Raw genomic sequence first — 17,592 nt, forward strand, 5'->3', positions numbered from 1 at the left:
TTAGCTTACTCACACAGCTACCTCATTGCGCCTCTTTTTTTCTTTGCGTCATGTGCTGTTTGGGGAGTGTTTTTTGTAAGGGCCATCCTGCGTGACACTGCAGTGACACTCCTAGATGGGCCAGGTGCTTGTGTCGGCCACTAGGGTCGCTTAGCTTACTCACACAGCTACCTCATTGCGCCTCTTTTTTTCTTTGCGTCATGTGCTGTTTGGAGAGTGTTTTTTGGAAGGGCCATCCTGCGTGACACTGCAGTGCCACTCCTAGATGGGCCAGGTGTTTGTGTCGGCCACTAGGGTCGCTTAGCTTACTCACACAGCTACCTCATTGCGCCTCTTTTTTTCTTTGCGTCATGTGCTGTTTGGGGAGTGTTTTTTGGAAGGGCCATCCTGCGTGACACTGCAGTGCCACTCCTAGATGGGCCAGGTGTTTGTGTCGGCCACTAGGGTCGCTTAGCTTACTCACACAGCTACCTCATTGCGCCTCTTTTTTTCTTTGCGTCATGTGCTGTTTGGGGAGTGTTTTTTGGAAGGGCCATCCTGCGTGACACTGCAGTGCCACTCCTAGATGAGCCAGGTGTTTGTGTCGGCCACTAGGGTCGCTTAGCTTACTCACACAGCTACCTCATTGCACCTCTTTTTTTCTTTGCGTCATGTGCTGTTTGGGGAGTGTTTTTTGGAAGGGCCATCCTGCGTGACACTGCAGTGCCACTCCTAGATGGGCCAGGTGTTTGTGTCGGCCACTTGGGTCGCTTAGCTTAGCCATCCAGCGACCTCGGTGCAAATTTTAGGACTAAAAATAATATTGTGAGGTGTGAGGTGTTCAGAATAGACTGAAAATGAGTGGAAATTATGGTTATTGAGGTTAATAATACTTTGGGATCAAAATGACCCCCAAATTCTATGATTTAAGCTGTTTTTTTAGGGTTTTTTGAAAAAAACACCCGAATCCAAAACACACCCGAATCCGACAAAAAAAATTCGGTGAGGTTTTGCCAAAACGCGTTCGAACCCAAAACACGGCCGCGGAACCGAACCCAAAACCAAAACACAAAACCCGAAAAATTTCCGGTGCTCATCACTAGTTTTTAACAGAAATTTTATTCAGAGCCCGATAATCAATACATGGTCTGAGCGACCCATCTTTTTTCTCAACAAAAAAGAACCCTGCACTCAATGGAGATTTCGAGGGCCTAATGAAGCCTTTTTTTAGGCTCTCCTGTACATAATCATTCATTGCCGTAGTTTCCGGCCCAGACAGGGCATATAGTCTCCCTTTAGGCAAAGAGGCACCGGGAACTAAGTCAATAGCGCAGTCATAGGACCGATGAGGAGGCAGAATATCCGCATTACCCTTGGAGAAAACATCGGCAAAATCCTGATATTCCAAAGGAATAAGTTCTGGGGTGACTGCCGCAACCCGGACTGGACGGGAAATACATTCCTTAACACAAAAGGGACCCCATCGGGAAATCTCCCCAGACCGCCAATCTATGGTGGGATTATGAAAGACAAGCCAGGGGTGACCCAAAACTACGGGGACAGCCGGACAATGGGTGAGGTAAAATTCGATTTTCTCCGAATGTAGGGCCCCCACTGTCAGTTGTACTGGAGGTGTGCGGTGAGTGATTACCCCATTAGAAAGCGGACCACCATCCAAGCCGTGCATGGTGATACGTTTATCCAAAGGTATCTGTGGAACGCCCAAAGCCTGAGCCCAACCAAGATCCATGAAATTTCCCGCAGCTCCACTGTCGACGAAGGCCGACACCAACGAACTGAGACTACCAAAGGAAATTTTTACAGGAACTAATAAGGAATCAGTAGAGGAGATCAATTGCAGACCCAAGTGAACCCCCTCACAATTCACTTGGTCAGAGCGTTTCCCTGCTTATTCGGGCAATTACGTGCGATATGTCCCTTGCCACCACAATACAAGCAAAGACCAGAGTTTAGCCTTCTGGTTCTTTCCTCTGGGGACAGCCGGGAGAGACCCATTTGCATGGGCTCCTCGACGTCCTCAGGGAAAGTATACACACATGGACTAGGCCTGAAACTAGCTCCTCTTTCAGCCCTGCGCTCCCGGAGACGACGATCAATTTTAATAGCAAGCTCCATGAGTTTGTCTAAAGTCTCTGGAGCGGGGTACTGAAGGAGACTGTCTTTAATAATTTCAGACAAACCGAGGCGAAACTGACTGCGCAGGGCCGGGTCATTCCAGTCACAGTCGTTCGACCAACGGCGAAACTCGGTACAATACGCCTCTGCTGGATTTTTCCCTTGCTTAAGTGCACGCAGGTGGCTCTCAGCCGACGCTTCTCTATCAGGGTCATCGTACAGAAGGCCTAGAGACTTAAAAAAGGCATCTACAGAAAGCAAGGCAACATCATCGGCTTTTAGCCCAAAAGCCCAGGTTTGCGGATCGCCTTGTAGCAAAGACATTACAATCCCGACCCGTTGAGACTCAGTACCAGAGGATCGGGGCCTTAAACGAAAATAAAGCTTACAAGCTTCCTTGAAATTAAAAAAATCCTTTTGGTTACCTTAAAAACAGTCAGGAAGGTGCATCTTTGGTTCTGGAATCATACTCGGGGAGGCTCGCAAAAGATCTTCCTGCGATCTCACCCAAAGAGTAAGATCCTGAACCATCTGAGTTAGTTCCTGAAACTGGTTGGCCAAAAGCTGGCCGGGATTCGGTCCTAATACTGCCGGATTCATGAGGCCGAATTTCAAGGCCCACCAAAAAACAAATAACTCTTTATATATTTTTTTTTTTGGGCCGGTGATAATGTTACGTTGCTGATGCTCAGAACTAGAGAGATGTTGCGTAGTGAGTCCTGAGCACCAGGACGTGACGCTGAAATAAGGGGTGGTACGGGAATAGCCCATAGCACCCTACCTCCATTGTTTTACCCGTGTGGTCAGTTCACGCCTGAGTGACTATGGTTTCTTGGGCCCACGGCAGCTGCGTTTGAAGGGCGGATTAGGTCTGCCCAACTCCGATGCCCCCAGGTCTTAGAGTGAGACAAGGCGTGAACCGAGACAGGAAAATAACAAGGGGACCTCTAACTAAAGCAAACAGAAAGCTAGGGGCTACTAACTACCCTAAAACTAAATATATGTGCGGCACGCCGCCAAAGGAAAAGAACAACAAAAGATACCACTGTCCACTCCCCCACACGGCACCGCCGAGTTCCGGGGAGGACAGTGAAAAGCGGAAACCTCCGCAAAAACCACCAACACAAAATTAACACAAGGACTAAGCGGCCTAGGCCGCAACACGCGGCAGAAGCCGCTACTCACGAAACCGGGAGACAACCCCAACAAGCGAGAACCCCCAGATGACTGCAACAGGTTCACTTGGACAGGAAGGATTCCCAGGACCGGCTTCAGAACTCCAGAACTCCGGAGCACAGGGAGCAGGATCGACCAGATACAGCTTACCAGGAACAGACGTTTGCAAGGCAGGAACAGCATACAGGAAGCTATCACCGGCGAGGCTGCAGTGTGCTGGCTCCCATAAAAAGACCCTGCTGGCCAATGACAGGAGGGCCAGCAAAACCAGCCCCCAGACCCTAATTACTAGTTGCCGTGCAGATGCCCTGCTGCACGAGCAACTAATCAATCCTATCTGGCAACGGGGAACGCGGCCCGCCAAAGGCGTCCCCGTTGCTATGGACCCAGCGGCTGAGGACGCCCGGCATCCTAGCGTTGCCAGGGACCCGACGGCTACAGTACGCACGGCGTCCTGGCATTGCTAGGCGCCGGGCGGGCAGGGAGGAAGGTGCGGCGGCCGTGAGCGTTGCTCGGAAGCAGACCGAGCGGCGCCGCGGACCGCGGCACCTAACAGGTCATCCTAACTTTTGTTGTTTATGCCCCTTAAAATTATGCAACACTACCTGCTTTCTGTCTGGGGCTTCATGATGCCACTGCTGCGGTCCCGTCACTATTGTGCTGTTCTCGCCTGCCAGTGCCTCCTTTGCCATCTAGTAAATCAAAATGGCTGCCCCCTCCTCTGACAACTTTCAGAAGTATCTCCTCTGAGGCGCTTGCCATTTTGGGTGGGACATTTTCAACAGTATTCCATATCTGAAAGAGACTTTGGCCTGCCATGGCAGGCGTCCCATGCGATTGCACAGATTGCCCAGCCCTGGAAACGGCACTGCTTAGTTCCACTGAAGGCTGCACAAGCTCTGAGTGACATTAAACCAGGAGGACATTGAGTGTTGCCCCTTTAATAATGTCCCAAATGGAGCAGGAGTTAAAGAGTCCCAGGTACTTTTTCTCCGTGTCCTCGTAAATGATGGCTCCAACAGAGATTCCCCTGATAAAGTCACTTTGCTTCAGGTAAAGTGACTCCTGCTCCATTTGGGACGGTAATTTGGTTGGCAAGAAAGAGAACCCCTTTCCACTTGATAGTGGCTACATGCTTGTTTTAATCTATTAATCTGTGAGTTTGATGTGGTAATAAATGTCTCTTTTTGTTTCCTGGCAGTTCTGCACTATGGGGGTAATTCCGACCTGATCACCAGGGTGCGTTTTTTGCATCACTGCGATCAGGTGGGAGGGTATGGTGTGTGTGCAGGTGTGCGATCGCATTTGCAGCAGAGCTGCACAAACATCAGTTTGTGCAGTCTCTGCTCAGCCCAGGACTTACTCAGCCACTGCGATGATCGGGCCGGAGCTGACATCAGAAACCCTCCCTCCAAATGCCGGGTCCCTCCTGCGTTTTTCTGGACACTCCTACAAAACGGTCAGTTGCCACCCACAAATGGCCTCTTCCTGTCAATCTCCTTGCGTTCGCCCGTGCGTTCGTAATTTTCGCACCATCCCGTTGCTGACCGGCGATCCCTGTTGCTGCAGTCTGTTGCGCATTACGGTGCATAAGCATGCGCAGTTCAGACCTGATCGTCCGCTGTGCGAAAACGCACAGCAGCAATCAGGTCTGAATTACCCCCTATGTCCTCTTTCTTTTGCTTTTGAGATACAAAGCAGGGAAGTGATCTTATTGGGGATGAGAGTGTGGCCTGATCGTTGTTTTGGAGTAAAACATCTTTGAATAAAGGAAATAGTCGTCACAAACATTGGGAATTCATCTTATTCACTGAACTATTTCTAAATGTAAGTACTTCTTCCTATATATTGTTATGTTAATACACCAATTGAGTTATCTTTTAACTAGAGATGAGCGCCTGAAATTTTTCGGGTTTTGTGTTTTGGTTTTGGGTTCGGTTCCGCGGCCGTGTTTTGGGTTCGACCGCGTTTTGGCAAAACCTCACCGAATTTTTTTTGTCGGATTCGGGTGTGTTTTGGATTCGGGTGTTTTTTTCAAAAAACCCTAAAAAACAGCTTAAATCATAGAATTTGGGGGTCATTTTGATCCCATATTATTATTAACCTCAAAAACCATAATTTCCACTCATTTTCAGTCTATTCTGAATACCTCACACCTCACAATATTATTTTTAGTCCTAAAATTTGCACCGAGGTCGCTGGATGACTAAGCTAAGCGACCCTAGTGGCCGACACAAACACCTGGCCCATCTAGGAGTGGCACTGCAGTGTCACGCAGGATGTCCCTTCCAAAAAACCCTCCCCAAACAGCACATGACGCAAAGAAAAAAAGAGGCGCAATGAGGTAGCTGACTGTGTGAGTAAGATAAGCGACCCTAGTGGCCGACACAAACACCGGGCCCATTTAGGAGTGGCACTGCAGTGTCACGCAGGATGTCCCTTCCAAAAAACCCTCCCCAAACAGCACATGACGCAAAGAAAAAAAGAGGCGCAATGAGGTAGCTGACTGTGTGAGTAAGATAAGCGACCCTAGTGGCCGACACAAACATCGGGCCCATTTAGGAGTGGCACTGCAGTGTCACGCAGGATGTCCCTTCCAAAAAACCCTCCCCAAACAGCACATGACGCAAAGAAAAAAAGAGGCGCAATGAGGTAGCTGACTGTGTGAGTAAGATAAGCGACCCTAGTGGCCGACACAAACACCGGGCCCATTTAGGAGTGGCACTGCAGTGTCACGCAGGATGTCCCTTACAAAAAACCCTCCCCAAACAGCACATGACGCAAAGAAAAAAAGAGGCGCAATGAGGTAGCTGACTGTGTGAGTAAGATAAGCGACCCTAGTGGCCGACACAAACACCGGGCCCATTTAGGAGTGGCACTGCAGTGTCACGCAGGATGTCCCTTCCAAAAAACCCTCCCCAATCAGCACATGACGCAAAGAAAAAAAGAGGCGCAATGAGGTAGCTGTGTGAGTAAGATTAGCGACCCTAGTGGCCGACACAAACACCGGGCCCATTTAGGAGTGGCACTGCAGTGTCACGCAGGATGTCCCTTCCAAAAAACCCTCCCCAATCAGCACATGACGCAAAGAAAAAAAGAGGCGCAATGAGGTAGCTGTGTGAGTAAGATTAGCGACCCTAGTGGCCGACACAAACACCGGGCCCATTTAGGAGTGGCACTGCAGTGTCACGCAGGATGTCCCTTCCAAAAAACCCTCCCCAATCAGCACATGACGCAAAGAAAAAAAGAGGCGCAATGAGGTAGCTGTGTGAGTAAGATTAGCGACCCTAGTGGCCGACACAAACACCGGGCCCATTTAGGAGTGGCACTGCAGTGTCACGCAGGATGTCCCTTCCAAAAAACCCTCCCAAATCAGCACATGACGCAAAGAAAAAAAGAGGCGCAATGAGGTAGCTGTGTGAGTAAGATTAGCGACCCTAGTGGCCGACACAAACACCGGGCCCATTTAGGAGTGGCACTGCAGTGTCACGCAGGATGTCCCTTCCAAAAAACCCTCCCCAATCAGCACATGACGCAAAGAAAAAAAGAGGCGCAATGAGGTAGCTATGTGAGTAAGATTAGCGACCCTAGTGGCCGACACAAACACCGGGCCCATTTAGGAGTGGCACTGCAGTGTCACGCAGGATGTCCCTTCCAAAAAACCCTCCCCAATCAGCACATGACGCAAAGAAAAAAAGAGGCGCAATGAGGTAGCTGTGTGAGTAAGATTAGCGACCCTAGTGGCCGACACAAACACCGGGCCCATTTAGAAGTGGCACTGCAGTGTCACGCAGGATGTCCCTTCCAAAAAACCCTCCCCAATCAGCACATGACGCAAAGAAAAAAAGAGGCGCAATGAGGTAGCTGTGTGAGTAAGATTAGCGACCCTAGTGGCCGACACAAACACCGGGCCCATTTAGGAGTGGCACTGCAGTGTCACGCAGGATGTCCCTTCCAAAAAACCCTCCCCAATCAGCACATGACGCAAAGAAAAAAAGAGGCGCAATGAGGTAGCTGTGTGAGTAAGATTAGCGACCCTAGTGGCCGACACAAACACCGGGCCCATTTAGGAGTGGCACTGCAGTGTCACGCAGGATGTCCCTTCCAAAAAACCCTCCCCAAACAGCACATGACGCAAAGAAAAAGAAAAGAAAAAAGAGGTGCAAGATGGAATTGTCCTTGGGCCCTCCCACCCACCCTTATGTTGTATAAACAGGACATGCACACTTTAACCAACCCATCATTTCAGTGACAGGGTCTGCCACACGACTGTGACTGAAATGACGGGATGGTTTGGACCCCCACCAAAAAAGAAGCAATTAATCTCTCCTTGCACAAACTGGCTCTACAGAGGCAAGATGTCCACCTCATCATCATCCTCCGATATATCACCGTGTGCATCCCCCTCCTCACAGATTATCAATTCGTCCCCACTGGAATCCACCATCTCAGCTCCCTGTGTACTTTGTGGAGGCAATTGCTGCTGGTCAATGTCTCCGCGGAGGAATTGATTATAATTCATTTTAATGAACATCATCTTCTCCACATTTTCTGGATGTAACCTCGTACACCGATTGCTGACAAGGTGAGCGGCGGCACTAAACACTCTTTCGGAGTACACACTTGTGGGAGGGCAACTTAGGTAGAATAAAGCCAGTTTGTGCAAGGGCCTCCAAATTGCCTCTTTTTCCTGCCAGTAAAAGTACGGACTGTGTGACGTGCCTACTTGGATGCGGTCACTCATATAATCCTCCACCATTCTTTCAATGGGGAGAGAATCATATGCAGTGCCAGTAGACGACATGTCCGTATCCGTAATCGTTGTCAGGTCCTTCAGTCCGGACCAGATGTCAGCATCAGCAGTCGCTCCAGACTGCCCTGCATCACCGCCAGCGGGTGGGCTCGGAATTCTGAGCCTTTTCCTCGCACCCCCAGTTGCGGGAGAATGTGAAGGAGGAGATGTTGACAGGTCGCGTTCCGCTTGACTTGACAATTTTCTCACCAGAAGGTCTTTCAACCCCAGCAGACTTGTGTCTGCCGGAAAGAGAGATCCAAGGTAGGCTTTAAATCTAGGATCGAGCACGGTGGCCAAAATGTAGTGCTCTGATTTCAACAGATTGACCACCCGTGAATCCTTGTTAAGCGAATTAAGGGCTCCATCCACAAGTCCCACATGCCTAGCGGAATCGCTCCGTGTTAGCTCCTCCTTCAATGTCTCCAGCTTCTTCTGCAAAAGCCTGATGAGGGGAATGACCTGACTCAGGCTGGCAGTGTCTGAACTGACTTCACGTGTGGCAAGTTCAAAGGGCATCAGAACCTTGCACAACGTTGAAATCATTCTCCACTGCGCTTGAGACAGGTGCATTCCACCTCCTATATCGTGCTCAATTGTATAGGCTTGAATGGCCTTTTGCTGCTTCTCCAACCTCTGAAGCATATAGAGGGTTGAATTCCACCTCGTTACCACTTCTTGCTTCAGATGATGGCAGGGCAGGTTCAGTAGTTTTTGGTGGTGCTCCAGTCTTCTGTACGTGGTGCCTGTACGCCGAAAGTGTCCCGCAATTCTTCTGGCCACCGACAGCATCTCTTGCACGCCCCTGTCGTTTTTTAAATAATTCTGCACCACCAAATTCAAGGTATGTGCAAAACATGGGACGTGCTGGAATTTGCCCATATTTAATGCACACACAATATTGCTGGCGTTGTCCGATGCCACAAATCCACAGGAGAGTCCAATTGGGGTAAGCCATTCCGCGATGATCTTCCTCAGTTGCCGTAAGAGGTTTTCAGCTGTGTGCGTATTCTGGAAACCGGTGATACAAAGCGTAGCCTGCCTAGGAAAGAGTTGGCGTTTGCGAGATGCTGCTACTGGTGCCGCCGCTGCTGTTCTTGCGGCGGGAGTCCATACATCTACCCAGTGGGCTGTCACAGTCATATAGTCCTGACCCTGCCCTGCTCCACTTGTCCACATGTCCGTGGTTAAGTGGACATTGGGTACAGCTGCATTTGTTAGGACACTGGTGACTCTTTTTCTGAGGTCTGTGTAAATTTTCGGTATCGCCTGCCTAGAGAAATGGAACCTAGATGGTATTTGGTACCGGGGACACAGTACCTCCAACAAGTCTCTAGTTGGCTCTGCAGTAATGATGGATACCGGAACCACGGTTCTCACCACCCAGGATGCCAAGGCCTCAGTTATCCGCTTTGCAGTAGGATGACTGCTGTGATATTTCATCTTCCTCGCAAAGGACTGTTGGACAGTCAATTGCTTGGTGGAAGTAGTAAAAGTGGTCTTACGACTTCCCCTCCCAGCAGCAACAACAGCAGCGCCAGCAGCAGTAGGCGATACACGCAAGGATGCATCGGAGGAATCCCAGGCAGGAGAGGAATCGTCAGAATTGCCAGTGACATGGCCTGCAGGACTATTGGCATTCCTGGGGAAGGAGGAAATTGACACTGAGGGAGTTGGTGGGGTGGTTTGCGTGAGCTTGGTTACAAGAGGAAGGGATTTACTGGTCAGTGGACTGCTTCCGCTGTCACCCAAAGTTTTTGAACTTGTCACTGACTTATTATGAATGCGCTGCAGGTGACGTATAAGGGAGGATGTTCCGAGGTGGTTAACGTCCTTACCCCTACTTATTACAGCTTGACAAAGGGAACACACGGCTTGACACCTGTTGTCCGCATTTCTGGTGAAATACCTCCACACCGAAGAGCTGATTTTTTTGGTATTTTCACCAGGCATGTCAACGGCCCTATTCCTCCCACGGACAACAGGTGTCTCCCCGGGTGCCTGACTTAAACAAACCACCTCACCATCAGAATCCTCCTGGTCAATTTCCTCCCCAGCGCCAGCAACACCCATATCCTCCTCATCCTGGTGTACTTCAACACTGACATCTTCAATCTGACTATCAGGAACTGGACTGCGGGTGCTCCTTCCAGCACTTGCAGGGGGCGTGCAAATGGTGGAAGGCGCATGCTCTTCACGTCCAGTGTTGGGAAGGTCAGGCATCGCAACCGACACAATTGGACTCTCCTTGTGGATTTGGGATTTCGAAGAATGCACAGTTCTTTGCTGTGCTTTTGCCAGCTTGAGTCTTTTCATTTTTCTAGCGAGAGGCTGATTGCTTCCATCCTCATGTGAAGCAGAACCACTAGCCATGAACATAGGCCAGGGCCTCAGCCGTTCCTTGCCACTCCGTGTGGTAAATGGCATATTGGCAAGTTTACGCTTCTCCTCCGACAATTTTATTTTAGGTTTTGGAGTCCTTTTTTTACTGATATTTGGTGTTTTGGATTTGACATGCTCTGTACTATGACATTGGGCATCGGCCTTGGCAGACGACGTTGCTGGCATTTCATCGTCTCGGCCATGACTAGTGGCAGCAGCTTCAGCACGAGGTGGAAGTGGATCTTGATCTTTCCCTAATTTTGGAACCTCAACATTTTTGTTCTCCATATTTTAATAGGCACAACTAAAAGGCACCTCAGGTAAACAATGGAGATGGATGGATACTAGTATACAATTATGGACGGACTGCCGAGTGCCGACACAGAGGTAGCCACAGCCGTGAACTACCGTACTGTACTGTGTCTGCTGCTAATATAGACTGGTTGATAAAGAGATGTCGTAGTATGTATGTATAAAGAAGAAAGAAAAAAAAACCACGGTTAGGTGGTATACAATTATGGACGGACTGCCGAGTGCCGACACAGAGGTAGCCACAGCCGTGAACTACCGTACTGTACTGTGTCTGCTGCTAATATAGACTGGTTGATAAAGAGATGTCGTAGTATGTATGTATAAAGAAGAAAGAAAAAAAAACCACGGGTAGGTGGTATACAATTATGGACGGACTGCCGAGTGCCGACACAGAGGTAGCCACAGCCGTGAACTACCGTACTGTACTGTGTCTGCTGCTAATATAGACTGGTTGATAAAGAGATGTCGTAGTATGTATGTATAAAGAAGAAAGAAAAAAAAACCACGGTTAGGTGGTATACAATTATGGACGGACTGCTGAGTGCCGAGTGCCGACACAGAGGTAGACAAAGCCGTGAACTACCGTACTGTACTGTGTCTGCTGCTAATATAGACTGGTTGATAAAGAGATGTCGTAGTATGTACGTATAAAGAAGAAAGAAAAAAAAAACCACGGTTAGGTGGTATACAATTATGGACGGACTGCCGAGTGCCGACACAGAGGTAGCCACAGCCGTGAACTACCGTACTGTACTGTGTCTGCTGCTAATATAGACTGGTTGATAAAGAGATGTCGTAGTATGTATGTATAAAGAAGAAAGAAAAAAAAACCACGGTTAGGTGGTATACAATTATGGACGGACTGCCGAGTGCCGACACAGAGGTAGCCACAGCCGTGAACTACCGTACTGTACTGTGTCTGCTGCTAATATAGACTGGTTGATAAAGAGATGTCGTAGTATGTATGTATAAAGAAGAAAGAAAAAAAAACCACGGTTAGGTGGTATACAATTATGGACGGACTGCCGAGTGCCGACACAGAGGTAGCCACAGCCGTGAACTACCGTACTGTACTGTGTCTGCTGCTAATATAGACTGGTTGATAAAGAGATGTCGTAGTATGTATGTATAAAGAAGAAAGAAAAAAAAACCACGGGTAGGTGGTATACAATTATGGACGGACTGCCGAGTGCCGACACAGAGGTAGCCACAGCCGTGAACTACCGTACTGTACTGTGTCTGCTGCTAATATAGACTGGTTGATAAAGAGATGTCGTAGTATGTATGTATAAAGAAGAAAGAAAAAAAAACCACGGTTAGGTGGTATACAATTATGGACGGACTGCCGAGTGCCGACACAGAGGTAGCCACAGCCGTGAACTACCGTACTGTACTGTGTCTGCTGCTAATATAGACTGGTTGATAAAGAGATGTCGTAGTATGTACGTATAAAGAAGAAAGAAAAAAAAACCACGGTTAGGTGGTATACAATTATGGACGGACTGCCGAGTGCCGACACAGAGGTAGCCACAGCCGTGAACTACCGTACTGTACTGTGTCTGCTGCTAATATAGACTGGTTGATAAAGAGATGTCGTAGTATGTACGTATAAAGAAGAAAGAAAAAAAAACCACGGTTAGGTGGTATACAATTATGGACGGACTGCCGAGTGCCGACACAGAGGTAGCCACAGCCGTGAACTACCGTACTGTACTGTGTCTGCTGCTAATATAGACTGGTTGATAAAGAGATGTCGTAGTATGTATGTATAAAGAAGAAAGAAAAAAAAACCACGGTTAGGTGGTATACAATTATGGATGGACTGCCGAGTGCCGACACAGAGGTAGCCACAGCCGTGAACTACCGTACTGTACTGTGTCTGCTGCTAATATAGACTGGTTGATAAAGAGATGTCGTAGTATGTACGTATAAAGAAGAAAGAAAAAAAAACCACGGTTAGGTGGTATACAATTATGGACGGACTGCCGAGTGCCGACACAGAGGTAGCCACAGCCGTGAACTACCGTACTGTACTGTGTCTGCTGCTAATATAGACTGGTTGATAAAGAGATGTCGTAGTATGTATGTATAAAGAAGAAATAAAAAAAAACCACGGTTAGGTGGTATACAATTATGGACGGACTGCCGAGTGCCGACACAGAGGTAGCCACAGCCGTGAACTACCGTACTGTACTGTGTCTGCTGCTAATATAGACTGGTTGATAAAGAGATGTCGTAATATGTACGTATAAAGAAGAAAGAAAAAAAAACCACGGTTAGGTGGTATACAATTATGGACGGACTGCCGAGTGCCGACACAGAGGTAGCCACAGCCGTGAACTACCGTACTGTACTGTGTCTGCTGCTAATATAGACTGGTTGATAAAGAGATGTCGTAGTATGTATGTATAAAGAAGAAAGAAAAAAAAACCACGGTTAGGTGGTATACAATTATGGACGGACTGCCGAGTGCCGACACAGAGGTAGCCACAGCCGTGAACTACCGTACTGTACTGTGTCTGCTGCTAATATAGACTGGTTGATAAAGAGATGTCGTAGTATGTATGTATAAAGAAGAAAGAAAAAAAAACCACGGGTAGGTGGTATACAATTATGGACGGACTGCCGAGTGCCGACACAGAGGTAGCCACAGCCGTGAACTACCGTACTGTACTGTGTCTGCTGCTAATATAGACTGGTTGATAAAGAGATGTCGTAGTATGTATGTATAAAGAAGAAAGAAAAAAAAACCACGGTTAGGTGGTATACAATTATGGACGGACTGCCGAGTGCCGACACAGAGGTAGCCACAGCCGTGAACTACCGTACTGTACTGTGTCTGCTGCTAATATAGACTGGTTGATAAAGAGATGTCGTAGTATGTACGTATAAAGAAGAAAGAAAAAAAAACCACGGTTAGGTGGTATACAATTATGGACGGACTGCCGAGTGCCGACACAGAGGTAGCCACAGCCGTGAACTACCGTACTGTACTGTGTCTGCTGCTAATATAGACTGGTTGATAAAGAGATGTCGTAGTATGTATGTATAAAGAAGAAAGAAAAAAAAACCACGGTTAGGTGGTATACAATTATGGACGGACTGCCGAGTGCCGACACAGAGGTAGCCACAGCCGTGAACTACCGTACTGTACTGTGTCTGCTGCTAATATAGACTGGTTGATAAAGAGATGTCGTAGTATGTACGTATAAAGAAGAAAGAAAAAAAAACCACGGTTAGGTGGTATACAATTATGGACGGACTGCCGAGTGCCGACACAGAGGTAGCCACAGCCGTGAACTACCGTACTGTACTGTGTCTGCTGCTAATATAGACTGGTTGATAAAGAGATGTCGTAGTATGTATGTATAAAGAAGAAAGAAAAAAAAACCACGGTTAGGTGGTATACAATTATGGACGGACTGCCGAGTGCCGACACAGAGGTAGCCACAGCCGTGAACTACCGTACTGTACTGTGTCTGCTGCTAATATAGACTGGTTGATAAAGAGATGTCGTAGTATGTACGTATAAAGAAGAAAGAAAAAAAAACCACGGTTAGGTGGTATACAATTATGGACGGACTGCCGAGTGCCGACACAGAGGTAGCCACAGCCGTGAACTACCGTACTGTACTGTGTCTGCTGCTAATATAGACTGGTTGATAAAGAGATGTCGTAGTATGTATGTATAAAGAAGAAAGAAAAAAAAACCACGGTTAGGTGGTATACAATTATGGACGGACTGCCGAGTGCCGACACAGAGGTAGCCACAGCCGTGAACTACCGTACTGTACTGTGTCTGCTGCTAATATAGACTGGTTGATAAAGAGATGTCGTAGTATGTACGTATAAAGAAGAAAGAAAAAAAAACCACGGTTAGGTGGTATACAATTATGGACGGACTGCCGAGTGCCGACACAGAGGTAGCCACAGCCGTGAACTACCGTACTGTACTGTGTCTGCTGCTAATATAGACTGGTTGATAAAGAGATGTCGTAGTATGTATGTATAAAGAAGAAAGAAAAAAAAACCACGGGTAGGTGGTATACAATTATGGACGGACTGCCGAGTGCCGACACAGAGGTAGCCACAGCCGTGAACTACCGTACTGTACTGTGTCTGCTGCTAATATAGACTGGTTGATAAAGAGATGTCGTAGTATGTATGTATAAAGAAGAAAGAAAAAAAAACCACGGTTAGGTGGTATACAATTATGGACGGACTGCCGAGTGCCACAGAGGTAGCTACAGCCGTGAACTACCGTACTGTGTCTGCTGCGACTGGATGATAAATAATGATATAAAAAATATATATATATCACTACTGCAGCCGGACAGGTATATATATTATATAATGACGGACCTGCTGGACACTGTCTGTCAGCAGAATGAGTTTTTTATAGAATAAAAAAAAAACACCACACAAGTGAAGTCACACGACGAGTGTTTAACTTTTTCAGGCAATCACAATATAGTATACTACTAACTATACTGGTGGTCAGTGTGGTCAGGTCACTGGTCAGTCACACTGGCAGTGGCACTCCTGCAGCAAAAGTGTGCACTGTTTAATTTTAATATAATATGTACTCCTGGCTCCTGCTATAACCTATAACTGGCACTGCAGTGCTCCCCAGTCTCCCCCACAATTATAAGCTGTGTGAGCTGAGCACAGTCAGATATATAATATATACATAGATGATGCAGCACACTGGGCTGAGCAGTGCACACAGATATGGTATGTGACTGTCTTGTACTCCTGGCTCCTGCTATAACCTATAACTGGCACTGCAGTGCTCCCCAGTCTCCCCCACAATTATAAGCTGTGTGAGCTGAGCACAGTCAGATATATAATATATACATAGATGATGCAGCACACTGGGCTGAGCAGTGCACACAGATATGGTATGTGACTGAGTCACTGTGTGTATCGTTTTTTTCAGGCAGAGAACGGATATATTAAATAAAACTGCACTGTCTGGTGGTCACTGTGGTCAGTCACTAGTAAACTCTGCACTCTCTTCTACAGTACTCCTAAGCTCCAGTAAATCAGGTCAATCTCTCTCTCTCTCTCTCTCTCCTAATCTAAATCACTGTACTCCCTAACAGCTGCTCCCCGTCCCCAATCCTCCCCACAATTATAACTAAGTCACTCAGTCTTTACTCTTTTCTACTATAACGGAGAGGACGCCAGCCACGTCCTCTCCCTATCAATCTCAATGCACGTGTGAAAATGGCGGCGACGCGCGGCTCCTTATATAGAATCCGAGTCTCGCGAGAATCCGACAGCGTCATGATGACGTTCGGGCGCGCTCGGGTTAACCGAGCAAGGCGGGAAGATCCGAGTCGCTCGGACCCGTGAAAAAAAACATGAAGTTCGTGCGGGTTCGGATTCAGAGAAACCGAACCCGCTCATCTCTACTTTTAACCTTGTAATGTTATTGTGGAGTAATTGTGAAGAATCTATTTTGCTCATAAGGCTGCATTTACGGGTTGCGCAATCTTTATCATTTCTGTTACAAAGATTAAAACTGGGTATTTGTAGCTCTAGCTGGTATGTCATTTGAAGAGTGTGAGTGCATGGTTAAAGCTACATTATTACTATTTTCATTACTCCTCCATCCTCTACATTCACTCCCCATTCTCAATTTCGTTTGCAGCGGTTCTTTCCTCATTACTACAATGAGCATGGCTGCAGTGTGCCATACCCTCCAACATTTTACACATAAAAATCGGTACAAATCCAAAAGGGGGCGTGGGTGTGGGTAAAGCTGGCGTGACCACAACCCTTTTACTATACTTTCAATGGAAGTTCGGAGAGCCAAAAATCGGTACAGACCATAAAAAAGGTACTGTACCTGCCAAAAAGGTACAGGTGGAGGGTATGGTGTGCTAGGGGTTTCCACAAGGATGCCTAAACCTGTAGCAGTTAATATCTTTATCAGGCCTTGGTAGGAAAGCTTTGCTTAATTTATCTCTTACCTATATAGGGGGTAAGGAAAAGTGAGCAAGTTTTTCTTACCTTAATATCCTGCGTTGTGTAAGAATGCCAGTTTCCCAGGAAACCTCACATGTTATTAAATCTCCCCCTAAATGTATGGCCTCCTCCCACTGTCAAAAATGATAGTGGTGGTTTATTATGGATTGGCCAGATTGTGTATGTGTGTATTTGTGTGTTACAGACATTAGACTGTAAGCATCACTGGTTCAGGTACCGTTGTGAATATTAAACATTCTCTGTAAATCAATGTTTAATATGTAGGCATTATAAATAAAATAAAGTTTAATAATATTAGTTAAGCAGTACTAGTACTATTCAAGCAACTGATTTTCTTTATATTTTAAACAGTCCCTTCAGAATTTGTAGTTGAAAGGCAATACCCCCCAGTCTCCCAGCATCACTGTTCTTTTACTCCTGAATTTGTCATAGATTATGAGCCAGATTCATTACCCCATGGAAGTAGCTTCTTTTTGCTTTGCAGAATGTTGTCCGTATGCTGATTTCTGATCAGAGCCTATGTATGTATGTATGTATGATCAGAAGTCAGCCTACCATAACTGCGCTTATGAGCTGTTGCCAGCTCTCACCTAATGTAATCTGGCCCCATACATGTGTAGCCAATGACCTCACCAGAATGGCAGACATTTTCACCATCTTCTCTGCTTTCCTAATTGTTCGTTTTAAACCCATCTGAAATAAAAAAAAAAAAAGCAAAGAAAAGTTGGATGTACATATTTTGTTACATATGGAGGTTAGGCACCAGAATTTTCCCTCACATATTTGATAAAAGTTTCACTAATATGTGTCAATGTTAAAAA

The 17,592-nt window shown here is 47.0% G+C and overlaps 1 protein-coding gene across 2 annotated transcripts in view; it reads right to left on the bottom strand.

Annotated features, from left to right (window-relative positions):
* Window positions 1-17,592, bottom strand: part of AOAH (acyloxyacyl hydrolase) — a 439,135-nt gene that overhangs the window by 236,386 nt on the left and 185,157 nt on the right. The window contains exon 5 of one of the 2 annotated variants that reach the window (XM_063922509.1): window positions 17,405-17,464. The exons of the other annotated variant lie outside the window; for it this stretch is intronic. Coding sequence (XP_063778579.1) covers window positions 17,405-17,464 — 60 coding nt within the window. The remainder of the gene's footprint in view (window positions 1-17,404; window positions 17,465-17,592) is intronic. 2 annotated transcript variants of the gene reach the window in all.

This window comes from Pseudophryne corroboree, chromosome 5 (assembly GCF_028390025.1).
Source record: "Pseudophryne corroboree isolate aPseCor3 chromosome 5, aPseCor3.hap2, whole genome shotgun sequence".
Classification (NCBI taxonomy): domain Eukaryota; kingdom Metazoa; phylum Chordata; class Amphibia; order Anura; family Myobatrachidae; genus Pseudophryne; species Pseudophryne corroboree.